Raw genomic sequence first — 13,359 nt, forward strand, 5'->3', positions numbered from 1 at the left:
TTTCTAAATAGTCCTTAATCTGTTCTTTCACCACTGAGGGCTGCTCACCTCCTCCCTGCATTGTGCTGCCCAGTGCAGCAGTCTGGGAGCTGACCTTGTCTGTGAAGACTGATGCAAAAAAGGCATTGTGTACTTCAGCTTTTTCCACATCATCTGTCACTAGGTTGCCTCCCCCATTCAGTAAGGGTCCCATACTTTTCCCTGACCACCTTCTTGTTGCTAACATATCTGTAGAAACCCTTCTTGTTACCCTTCACATCCCTTGCTAGCTGCAACTCCAGTTGTGCTTTGGCCCTCCTGATTTCACCCCTGCATGCTAAAGCAACATTTTTATACTCCTCCCTAGTCATGTGTTCAAATTTCCACTTCTCGTAAACTTCCTTTTTGTATTTAAGTTCACCGAAGATTTCTCTGTTAAGCCAAGCTCGTCGCCTGCCATATTTTCTATTGTTTCTGCACATCGGGATGGTTTGTTCCTGCGCCCTCAATAAGGCTTCTTTAAAATACAGCCAGCTCTCCTGGATTCCTTTCCTTCTCATATTAGTCTCCCAGGGGATCCTGCCCATCAGTTCCCTGAGGGAGTCAGTCTGCTTTTCTGAAGTCCAAGGTCCGTATTCTGCTGCTCCTTTCTTCCTTTTGTCAGGATCCTGAACTCGACCATCTCATGGTCACTGCTGCCCAGGTTGCCACCCACTTCTACTTCCCCTACCAATTCTTCCCTGTTTGTGAGCAGCAGGTCAAGAGGAGCATGGCCCCAAGTTGGTTCCTCCAGCACTTGCACCAGGAAGTTGTCCCCAACACTTTCCAAAAACTTCCTGGATTGTCTGTGCACTGCTGTATTGCTCTCCCAGCAGATGTCACTAGCATAAAAGAAAACGTTGGGCTGTAATTTGGGTCTTGTCCAACACTCCTTCAAAGGTTCAGGCTCATGCCAAATCCCTTCCATCTACACACAAATCTGTCTGACTCAGGCCAATAAGTTGGCATAACCCAGCCCCTAGGATCTGGGGGTGAATCCAAGCCAGGTTCTATTGGACTCTCATTCATTTTGCAGTGTGAATGCAGTTTGGGTCAGTCTCCCCAGACTCAAGTCCTGAGAGTCCACCAATACTATCCCATGGGCCACTGTTCCTTTCCTTTCCTTTCTATCCCAAGAATAGCCAATCAACTCCTAGGAAACAGAAGCAACCTCAGTGATTCAAGTACAGCCAGTGGTGAGCTGGAGCCGGTTTGCACTGGTTCGCTGGAACTGGTTGTTAAATTTAGAAGCCCTTTTAGAAAGGGCTTCTAAATTTAACAACTGGCCAAAAGTGGCGCCTTAGGCATGAACTCCGTGGGTGCTCCAGGGCTGAATCAGCTGTTCGCGCGGGAAGCTGGGGAGGGCTGAGAAGCAAGTGGCAGCTTCGCGCTCAGGCCCAGGGAGGCAGAGTGGAGGTGAGCTGGGGTGGGGGAGCGCGAGGTGGGTTGCCGGTGCCGCAGCAGGTAACCCGGGGGTTAGGGGGGGCAGCTTGCAGGGGAACCGCTCCCTGCCCCAGCTTGCCTCCGCCTCCCTGGGCCTGAGCGCGAAGCCGCTGCCTGCTTCTCAGCCCTTCCAGGCTTCCTGCGTGAACAGCTGATTCGCGGGAAGCCGGGGCGGGGGCGTGGAGAAGCAGAGCAGGGCGGTGTGTTCGGGGCAGAAGCAGAGCGGAGATGAGCTGGGGCCGGGCACGGGGTGGGGAGCTGCCAGTGGGGGCTCTGCACCCACCAAATTTTCCCTGTGGGTGCTCCAGCCCCGGAGCACCCACGGAGTCGGTGCCTAAGGTGCCACTTTTGATGTGATCCGTGGGGGGAGGGGCCACTCCCCCCCTCAGCTACGCTACCAAGCCCCTAGGAGCCAGAGGGACCTGCCGGATGCTTCCTGGGAGCTGCCCCAAGTAAGCAATGCCGGGACTCCCCACCTCACCCCCCGGCTGGTCCCTCTGGCTCTTAGGGGTGTGGCGCAGTGGGCACCCACTACAGTGGCCCATGAGACCCTCCTTCCCGCTTCTGGGGGAAGTCAGGGGACGGGAGGGGGGTGGATGGGGCGGGAGTCCCGGGGGGGGGGCATGAAGGCATGCAGGGGGTTGGATGGGTCAGGAGTCCCGGGGGGCGGGGGTGGGCCACAACCCCCTCGTGGGGTGAGGAGGGAACCAGTTGTTAAGATTTTGGCAGCTCATCACTGAGTACAGCAGCTTGGTGCTTAACCCTTCCATTTTACTCTGACCACTGAGCTTCAAGCAGAATGAACCATTTCCTGCATTAGCTTTGGCCACAGACAAGAAGTCCTTTGCCAAGCATGCTACTACCTGGGCATGGGACCGCAGTCAGGTTCTGATAAATCTCTGGTATGAGGCAAAGCAAGATGTTCAACGTCAGTAAGTGTACTAAAAATGACGTGTACCAAGAAATCGTGGATAAACTGGCAGCATTGGGGACCAGATTAAGTGGCTCAAGAGCAGCTAATAGAAAGCCAGGAATGAGAACCATCACTCTAGGAACTTGTCATCATCAAGCCTCTTTTTTGAGAACTTTGGCTACTGCTGGGCACTACGCTGAGCACTGAGCCAAGAGCGGTTCATGGTAGCCTGATCAGCCAGGATGGTGACCTTCTGACCCTGACTCTAACATAGTACTGGAGGGAGAGTAGGCAGCTGCTGGATCAGGCTAGTGAAGTGACTTTGGTGGTCATGCCAGTCCACTAAGAGGCTTTGCCTCCACAGAAGCTGTAGCATGACCCAGGTCCATACTTGAGGAAGGAGCTGTTTTATGACACTCTCCCTGAGGCAGACTGCCGGCAGCAGAAACCGCTACAGAAGCAGTCCCACACACTTTCATGGGCTTCAGCCCACTTCGTCAGATGCATGCAGTAGAAAATACAGTAGGAAGACATATATATGCATGCTGCATGCATCTGATGAAGTGGGCTTTACCCACGAAAGCTTATGCTCAAATAAATTTGTTAATCTCTAAGGTGCCACAAGTATTCCTCGTTCTTTCTGCTGATACAGACTAACACGGCTACCACTCTGAAACCTGGTTTTCCTTAGTTATGTATTGAGCTAATTTATGATAGAGGAAAACAACTGTTACAGGCACTAGTGTGTGTATATATATACACACACACACAGAGAACTGAAAAAATGGGGGTTGCCATACCAACTCTTAACGAGACCAATTGACCAAGATGGCGGTGTGGATTAATATTAACATTTCAATACTGCCATTCTGCTTGTGTAGTCATAGGGGTAAAGAGTTTGTTAGGCTCAACCTATTAAGTTCAGTAGTCCCATGTGTGAGCACCAAAAGCATTCTACATTTCTCAGTAGTATATTTTCTGTAGTCTTTGTACAATAACAGATTTTTTTCAACCACTTGAGGTATTTGTGATTGTATTTTCACAGCTGTGATCTCACAGGTGCACTGTGAGATTTTGTGTGTGTAGCTATAGGGCAAGCTTGCTTATTATATTCACTGCCTGGCCTTCATTATATTTAGCTGCTTTCATTATATTCAGCCATAACACAAGAAACCTACAGGTCTGTTTCCTGTAAGATATTAGCTGAAGCATAAGTTAGTATAAGTGTGGTTAAATTGGCCATAACCCTTGGCATAGATTAGTGGTTACCTTTAGATTTTGGGAACTAAGAAGATCTTGCTCAATGGTAGGAGTTAGCATGTTTCAGTAAGTGCTACCGCAAGGAACATGGAAGTAATAACTGCAAATCCACTTCAGTAAAGAATGATGGGTATGATCAGGAGCTGTTATGGCAGTTACACATATCAATATGCTGACCTACTATAGAATAAGTACACCTCAGTATTATGTGGGTGAAAAGGCTAAATATGGGCATGGAGGACTGAGCATGAGAAGATGATGCTCAGGCCCTATAACAAGACAGTCACCATGTGGTCTGGGGCTTGATCTTTCCTGGGTTTCTTCCATTGCTGTCTGCTTTTTCTACTGTTTGACCCTTCAACTCATTGAGGAACTTGGACCATTGGACACTGTGGCATGCCAAAGACAGTGCTGGTCCTTTTTGTCTCCTACCACTCGGTCCTCAACAAAGGGTGTGAGTATGTAATTCTAAGAGCTTATGCATAGAATGATACCACAGATAACAAGATAGAGATAATACAACATTGGGGTTATGTGGCTTGGGTCTTTTCTAGCTTTATCCATTATTTTAGTAAAGATACCTAACGTTTTACTTTGCTTTCAGTGTAGTCTTTGTCATCCACCCCGAAATTCCCCACAAAATAGTGAACTCCATAGTGTGTGTTCTGTGTAGCCCAATTCTGGAGGAAGAACCTTATCACAGATCAATTGGCCATTAATTCAAACATTATTAACCTTAAAAAGGGTCAGGCAACATGTGTAAGCTTTGATGCCATGTTCTGTAAGTGGAATACTGTGGATGTACATGTTCAGTTAAGGCTACTCTTTCCTACAACATGAGAGCACAACAGCTGTTATTTTGGGGCTGTCCTTTATTAGGCTCCTCACCATAGTATTTGAACAGTCATGGGGAGTGTTCTCTACTAGTAAAGCAGAAGACTAGAAATCTGCACTCTCCTGTTCTGTTCCCATCTCTACCATTAACTTGTTTTGTCCCTAAGGGCAAAGCATTGAACTTCTGTGCCTCCATTCTTCCATCGCAAAAAGGGAGATATTAATGTTTACCAGAGTTGAGTGAATCATTTCCTGCTGTTCTTAGTATGGCTGGTTGATGTGAACCAAGCCAATAACGATACCATCTTGTGCTATGATTCTTTCACATCTCACAACCTAGGTCTGATTAGGCTGCATTGCCACTTTGATAGGAGGGTACTGAGGGAACCCTATGGGCTGGTCTACACCAGGGCTTGAGTAATCACAGAACTCCGTTCCGGCCTTTTTTGCATTCTAGCGTCTGGTACTTTTGGTTCTGTTGCCTACGAGTGACTACTGGAAGTGTGTTTCAGCACTTTTTTTAATTTTTAGGATCTGATCACTGGTCTACACATAGCTTTTGCACCGATATAACTAAATCAGGGCAACTCTAGTCTAGAATGTGGACTCAGTTAGACTGGCATAAACATCTTTAGGATAAACACCACCTTTATGCTGGTATAACTGCATCCACAATAGGAGACTTTCAGTTCATCTATTTGTTTACTGAAATAGGTGCAAAAACTGAGTCAATAAGCTCTAAGGTACTGGTAGAATTGGTGTGGCTGTCACCTTAATCAGAACTGAAGGACTTTCTGATGCTGGATGCTGAGCCATGGGGTAGGGAGCAATACACTGTTGGTGTTTGCCATCTTCTGGATGAGATGCCAACCTGGAAGTCTTGATCATCTGTGGTGATTAATGATCTTGTGGCCATTTTGGGTTGTTTTTTTGTAAGTGTAGGAGCATTAACCCTGTGAGCCTAATCAAAATTCCAGTTTGAGTGATTACATTCTGCCCACCTCGTGAAACTTCAGTATCTGTTGGAAATAGCCTCTTCCTGTTCCTGAGAATATTGGTGGATTTAGTAATGTTGATGTGTGTGCTGTTCAGGTTAAGAGATTTGTGCACTTTTAAAAAAATCTGTTTGATTGTAAAGCACTTTGAAATCTTTCTCTCTTTAAAAGAGCTATATTAATGTACAATCCTTTTTGGTTGGTTAGAATGCTACATGCACTGTATACATAAAATGGCAAGGGAATCTACTCTAGGAAAACACCTTGCAAAACTAAAACCAGTACCATACTTTCACAATTTTAAAAAAAATATTTTAAAATATAAATAAACTTATTTTAAAAATAGGGAACAAGCAGGTTGGAATGTGAAATTTGGGCTTTATGAGCTAGGTTATGGATAACAAAATGTGCTTCATTTTGCATGTTCTACACATCTGAAAATTCTGCCATGTTAACATTCCTTCTGCAAGTCAAAATACAATGTAATCAGTCTACTGCTATGAAGATTGTTTGTTTCTCTTTAATCTTAAAATGTAAATGAGTAGATCAGCCATTCTTCTCTTTTGAGTAATTGATTAGGATTTTGTTGTTGTTTTGCACAGATGATTTATAGCGATATGTGGTACTTGCAAACCTTTTTGTCTGTGGAAAACTCATTCCTATAGAGGATTTATTAAAGAGACTTTTTTTTTTAATATCTGCACACCATTTTATTTGTGCCCTCATGAGGATAGCTTGTCCTCTTAACACACAAGGGTGTGACAAAAAATACTGTTCCATATGGATTGCTAAAGTTAAGATTTTGAGAGTTATTTTCAGTAAAAGTCAAGGATTGGTCCTGGGCAATAAATAAAGATTCACTAAAGCCCATGACCTGTCTGTGACTTTTACTAAAAATGGGGTAGGGGGGCTGATGGGGAATGACTGAAGCCCAAGGGAAGAGGGATGAGAGCCAGATGGGAGGGAAGCAGTACCTGCTACCCACAGTGGCTTGGAGCTCCGGGGCGGTAGGTGGGAGTCCCAGGTCTCCACCAATGCCCACGGCAGCTCGGTGCTCTGGGTCCCCCCCACCCACCGGCCGCAGCGGCTGAGGTGAAAAATGTTATGGAGGTCTCTGGAAGTCACAGAATCTGTGACTTCCATGACCTCAGTGACATAATCTTATCCTTAGAGATTGCATATGAAGACAGCACAGGGTAGGAGGCAGAGATTAAGAGCCTCTGCAGGGGAAAGGAGGATCACCTAACCTGTTTCTTGTTCATTAAGTAGAAAAGCAGTTTTGTAAGTCAACGTGGTGTGTACATGCTGATGAAGGGCATGCAATGGGAACTGTATTTATGTGCATTGTAATGAAATAAACTATGATGAATATGAGAAAAATGTTTGTTTCAATAATTTATTTTAAATTTCCTGAATGGAACTATATTCCATAAGCAAAATATCTTTGCTATTTTAAAAACACTTCTTTAAAAAGTTCTGAATACAAAATTAGGAACCAGGGTATCCAATTCTACTCTTGGATTATTTCAAAAATGTCAAAGGTTATGGTCTAAAAGTTAGGCACTTAAATTCATATTTGATATTAGGCACATTAGGTTTGCCATTTCACCTTGGTGTGCCTGAGTTTCTTCTCTTTGTAAAACAGGGATGTGAATGATTATCTTACCTGGGTGTCATAAAGTTAGCTATTGTTTGTAAAATGCTTGGAAAGCAAAAACTGCTGTATTAGTGCTAGTATGGTGCCAACGGGTGGCTCTGTCTCAGAGAAAGCCATATATTCTATTCGGCCAATAAATGGGGGCTGTTGAAAGATTCAAGTGCTAACGAATATTCAATTATAATACAACACCATCAAGAGACATCTTGATGCATCTTTTCTGGATGCATGTCATTAGTATAACTAAGAATGGACAGCATTGTGTACTCCGGTTGTATGCTTGGTTTTGTACAATGTGGAGCAAGACATGGTTCTGTGCTCCAGGGAGCTTGCAGTCTTTGGGGTTTGAGCCTGCAAGATGCTGAACGCTCCCTGTTCTCCATGCAGCACCCTCCATTCTTACTGTACTCAGGTTCATGACCTACATCTCTGCATTGTTTGTTTATTGATTTATTTTTGCATTGAAAACTTTTATGGAAGAGGAGTGATTTTTAAAAAGCGATGAAGAATTAAGGCTTGCATTCACATCAGCAGACCGGCACAAAGATTTCATTGGCTATGTTTTACTTTGTGGCTCTTTGCAACGCATTCTGGTTATCGATCGTGAGGGAACATTGCACAGTCCTGGTAGAATGGTGAGCTCTTTTTCTCTGGAACTGCCTGTGTAGCTCTACCTCAGTGATCCTAAATGTGTGTGTATAGAAAAAAACTGCTTAAGGTGGAATTAAATTATTTATGCATATTTTGCATATGCAAAAGATCCCCAGTGATGAAAAAGCTTATGAATGTGAAAAAGATCCTGGATTCCTAATGTGCTTTTGCCCCCAATTCCCTTATTTATCACCATTTGAGGCCTGAGCATAAAGTTCAACCTAAAAAACTGATGCTATGAAACTTATTGTACCAAAGAAGAAAATACAAATAGGGAACGCAGACTACCCTACCCTGCACTTCCATCCTCCAGGCTTATCTTCCCTTCCAAGTTACAGATTTCAGAGTAACAGCCGTGTTAGTCTGTATTCTTAAAAAGAAAAAAAACTGGTTAGTCTCTAAGGTGCCACAAGTACTCCTTTTCTTTTTTCAAGTTACAGATTGAAATTTAACCTGTATCGAGGACAACCTACTCACTTTCTATATGTGTGTGACAGCAGCACCACCAGCAGTGAGGGTGAAATGAAGCTCTCTTTTTTAACTGACTGAGACCTATCCACATTCAGTCATAATATTCTCTGTTTACATCTTTTAATTTGCACTCATTTGGGAAAATGGACTTTTTCTGGTCCTACTGAAAAAGTGTTTTCAACATTGTGTGTGTGTTTAAGGAGCTGCCGTTCAGCTTTTAAATGAGGTCAGAGACCTACGCCTGTGTTTATTTTTACTATCAACACTGTCTGCTTGCTTTCTAATGGTCTCAGATGCAAAGCAGAGAGAGGTCCAATCCCTATGTCCTAACACCCTTCCTTCTTGTTGGGGAAGTTCAAATCCATAATTAAACTGCGGCTGAGTCCAATTTCTAATGTTTTAAAAAATAACCTCTATAACCTCCTGTACTGGTGATACCCTACCTGCAGTTCTAGAACCTCATGGTGGCTCTTTCATGTAATCCATGTGTCTGATCAGAGGTCTGATCTTCCTACCTAATCTCAAAAAGAATAAGCAGAGTGGTGATCACAGGAGCAGTCCCCGTGCTGTCTGGCAGCCAAGGAGAGTGATGAATAAATGCAACAGAGAATCCTTTCTCCTATCTACCAAGCTGTCAGGAATGGGGGGCCACTAATGCAAACCTGATTGTCTGTGGCTCTTTCAAACTCCATTCATTAGTGAACTGGCTCTACAGCTCTGCAAAGCAGAATACTTCGACCTTACATGATTTAGAATATCCAGAAATCCTTGCTGTTTTACTATTAAAGGGTCAGGGGTTGGGGAGTTTTTAAGCATAAAATTATTTTGAGTGCATCCTTTAACAGCTAATTTCTTTTACAGGCAAAGTGACCATACTGGAGTATAGTAATGGAAAATGTATGTTTAATTTTTATTGTATTACGATCTATTAGAAAAGTCTGTGAAAGAGTTCTGTAATTTTGTCATACATCTTGCACTGAACTACTGTTGTTGCATGGTACCTAGTCTCTTCAACTATAATAACAAAAAACAAGCAGACAAAATCCCAAGAGGACTACAAACATATTGCACGATCTTTCAGCATTGTAATCCTTGTCTTCCTATGTTCCCTCCCTAGGACTTTTATTGTCATCAGTTGCTTTATTATATATAAAACAGATTGTAATATCAGTTGTGCTGACACCAATAATTTGTGTATGTGCAGAGCCTCATATAGTAATGATGCTGCATTAAAAAACAAAAAAGCAATATGAAGAAAACCATTTCTTAAACCAACATCTGGTTAAACAGCGTGAGTGCAACCATTTGTTGAGGATGGAATGTTCTTGAGGTAGCCTTTCCTGAAGTTTCCCTTGTCTAGAACTGTCCTCCATCTCTTTACCTCATTGACGAATACGTATATGTGTCTCCGCATGCACACACACTTATTTTATTTTATTTTAAATTTTTCTCTGTGACTCATGGATACATTCAGAAAATGGATTGAATTCATCACAAATAATTTGTGTAGTATGAATGGGGTGTAAACCTCTGCTAGAGTCCAAGTTAGATGTCTTCAAGTTGGCAGGACCTGACAAAATTCATGTGAGGATACTTTCAGAACTTGTGGAGGATAGTAGAGATCCCAGAGGCCTGGAAAAGTGCAAAAATATTACCAATCTATAAAAAAGGGGAATAAGGACAACCCAGGGAATTACAGACGAGTCAGCTTAATTTTGGTACCCAGAAAGATAATGGAGCAAATAATCAAACAATCGGTTTGTGGATAACAAGGTGATAAGTAACCGTCAACATGGATTTGTCAAGAATAAATCACGTCAAACCAACCTATATCCTTTTTTGACAGGTTAACAAGCTTTGTGGAGGGGGGAAGAAATAGATATGCTATATCTCGACTTTAGTAAGGCTTTTGACACTGTGTCTCATGATCTTCTCATAAGCAAATTAGGGAAATATAGCCTAGAGGAAGCTAGTGTATGGTGGATACACAACTGGTTGAAAAACCGTACTCAGAGAGCAGATATCAATGGCTCACACTCCAGCTTGAAGGCCATATCAAGTAGGGTTCTGAATTTATCTGTCCTGGGTCCAGTTCTATTCAGTATCTTCATAAATGATTTAGATAATGGCATAGAGAGTACACTTATAAAGTTTGTGGACAATACCAAGCTGAGAGGGGTGGCAAGCACTTTGGAAGATGAGATTAGAATTCCAGTTCTGGGCACCACTCTTTGGGAAAGATGTGGAAAAATTGGAGAAGGTCCAAAGAAGAGCAACATAAATGATTAATTTCAGAGTAACAGCCGTGTTAGTCTGTATTCGCAAAAAGAAAAGGAGTACTTGTGGCACCTTAGAGACTAACCAATTTATTTCAGCATGAGCTTTCGTGAGCTACAGCTCACTTCATCCGATGCATACTGTGGAAACTGCAGAAGACATTATATACACACAGAGACCATGAAACAATACCTCCTCCCACCCCACTCTCCTGCTGGTAATAGCTTATCTAAAGTGATCATCAAGTTGGGCCATTGGGTGAGAAAACCTGGATTTGTGCTGGAAATGGCCCAACTTGATGATCACTTTAGATAAGCTATTACCAGCAGGAGAGTGGGGTGGGAGGAGGTATTGTTTCATGGTCTCTGTGTGTATATAATGTCTTCTGCAGTTTCCACAGTATGCATCCGATGAAGTGAGCTGTAGCTCTCGAAAGCTCATGCTCAAATAAATTGGTTAGTCTCTAAGGTGCCACAAGTACTCCTTTTCTTTTTATAAAAGGTCATGTTTTCTAGAACTTTAATCAATGAGGAAAGATTGAAAAAAAAATTATTTTTTTGTAGTCTTGAGAAGAGAAGACGAGAATGGCAAGGTGGGAGAGTGGAGGGGGACATTAGTCTTCAAGTATGTAAAAGGTTGTTATAAAGAGGACAGTGATAAATTGTTCTCCTTAACCACTGAAGACAGGACAAAAAATAATGGGAGATTTATGTTAGCCATTAGAAAAAATTTCCTAACTGTAAGGGTAGTTACTCTCAGGAACAACTTACCTAGGGAAGTTGTGGAATCTCTGTCATTGGAGATTTTTGAGAACGGGTTAGACATACACCTGTCAGGGATGGTCTAGATAATACTTAGTTCTGTCTCAGGGGACTGGCCTAGATGACCTATAAAGGTCCTTTTCTAGTTCTACATTTCTATGATTCTATGTGGGGCGTGTAACCTGTGTGCCTCGGTTTCTCCATCTGTAAAATGAGAATAATACCTACCAATTATAGAAATGTTCTTAGGCTGTAAAATGCTTTTGAGATCCTCAGATGGAAGCTATTGTATAAGTGCAATGTAAAAGAACTGATGCTTTCCCAACACCAACCTCCCTAGCTGCTGCCTCATTTCCAGGGTCAATACTGTAGCTTTAAGGAGTTTGTTCAAAGAGAACATATGTACATTTGATGATGTGTGACCACTATCACCCATCTTTACATGCAACTTTTCTAGGGTCCACACATTGTGTAACTGCAAAGCTCTCTGAAATGTGTAAGTTTGGGTGGGAAAAGAGAACTATTTTTGTATAGCTTTAATGAGAGGCCCACATGTTGTGAAAACTGGACTAAATTACCACACGGTAAATTATAATAGCATGCTATGTGGCTCTCAAAGTTCCCCCTTTCCTTTGTGCCTTGGCTTTTTCACAGTGCTTTAGATATCCGTGAACTTTTTAAAAAAATGCTAATTTACTGTTTTCTTATCTTTTGTTGGCAATGCTTTTAAAATAAAGCACTTCGTTCCAAGGGCAGTGAAAGCAAACACTTAACTATCACTGGGATTCTGCATCAAGAGATGGGGAGAACCAGCGGGTGAAGTTGTGGCTGCTCTATCAGACCGTTTGTTTTAACAGGACAGTATAGAAGCCACTACCTGGTGCTCTCACGGACAATGTTGCCAATTGTGTTTATCTGAGTGTAAGCAGTGAGCTCCCCCTTTAAGATGCTGAATGTGGCCTCGATTCAATGCCGGCTGATCTCGGATCATACCCCATGCCACCACTACAGCCTGCTTACTCCTTAAGGGTACATCTATGCTGCAATTGAGTATGAGCTGTAGGAGTTGTAGCTCAGGTATGTGTGCTCACGCTAGCTCTAATCTAGCTAGCACAGGTCAAAACAGCGTGTAGATGGTCTTCACCTTTAAGTGTATTAGCTAGATTAAAACTAGTGTGTTAACTAGATTAAACCTAATGCAAATCATACCTTCAATTGCAGTGTGGGCATACCTTAACTGTCTCTGTTGGACTAAAGGCACTTTCCTAGGTGCAGTGCTTACCTCCATGTAAGCCAATGAAGAATTATGTGATGATGAAACACTCAACCATATTAGCCAGACCATCTCCTTGCTAGGTAGATATTGACAGTAATACAGTCACATTTTAAAAATCTATTCATTGCCTCTTGTCTTGTTTTATTCTTCTTCACCAGGACTCTGTTAAGTGGCTTCCCAAGTCTCCTAAACTCTATAGCGGCCATAACTGGAGCTCGCAGAGCTCTCGCTGGGCCTCATTAAAGGGAAAAGAAAGTTTTCGTGATGGCAATGTGTATAAATTCAACTCAGGCAATGAAAATTGGAAGGAAGGGAGAGTCAGTCCTGAGCAAGAAGCAGAGGAATTGGAGGATCCTGATGAGGATGTAAGTAGCTTCCTTTACAATCTCACAGACATAATCTAGTAGATTAAAAATATATTCAACCCATTCAATTTTTGATTCGATGAACATCTGGATGCTCCTGGTTAGAAAGGAGCTATAGCTTCCTGAACTGGCCTGGTCACTGTTCTAATCCATAGTTTCAGTGTTCCTGTTCGTGTTTTGTGGTGGAGGAGATGGAATCACCTTCAGGCCTTTATTTATTTTGATTGAAATACATTTAAGCAGATGCCTCTCCCGGATTCTAGGAGCCTTAACAATTGTCTAAAACAAAACCACTTGGGGCAGAGCCCCAAACCCACACTTAAAAAAAATCTGGCCAGCAATGGAAAATAGAAATATCCTCTGTTTCCCTAGAAATACCTAGCCTTCCATATCGACATGCCTCCCCCAGCTCTAGTGAAATGGGCTATTCAGCATACC

The 13,359-nt window shown here is 42.8% G+C and overlaps 1 protein-coding gene across 2 annotated transcripts in view; it reads left to right on the top strand.

Annotated features, from left to right (window-relative positions):
- Nucleotides 1-13,359, top strand: part of LRRC1 (leucine rich repeat containing 1) — a 168,828-nt gene that overhangs the window by 129,332 nt on the left and 26,137 nt on the right. For both annotated transcript variants that reach the window (XM_074947835.1, XM_074947836.1), the window contains exon 14: nucleotides 12,715-12,921. In XM_074947835.1, the coding sequence (XP_074803936.1) occupies nucleotides 12,715-12,921 (207 nt within the window). The remainder of the gene's footprint in view (nucleotides 1-12,714; nucleotides 12,922-13,359) is intronic.

The sequence above is a fragment of the Natator depressus genome, chromosome 3 (genome assembly GCF_965152275.1).
Source record: "Natator depressus isolate rNatDep1 chromosome 3, rNatDep2.hap1, whole genome shotgun sequence".
NCBI classification, from domain to species: domain Eukaryota; kingdom Metazoa; phylum Chordata; order Testudines; family Cheloniidae; genus Natator; species Natator depressus.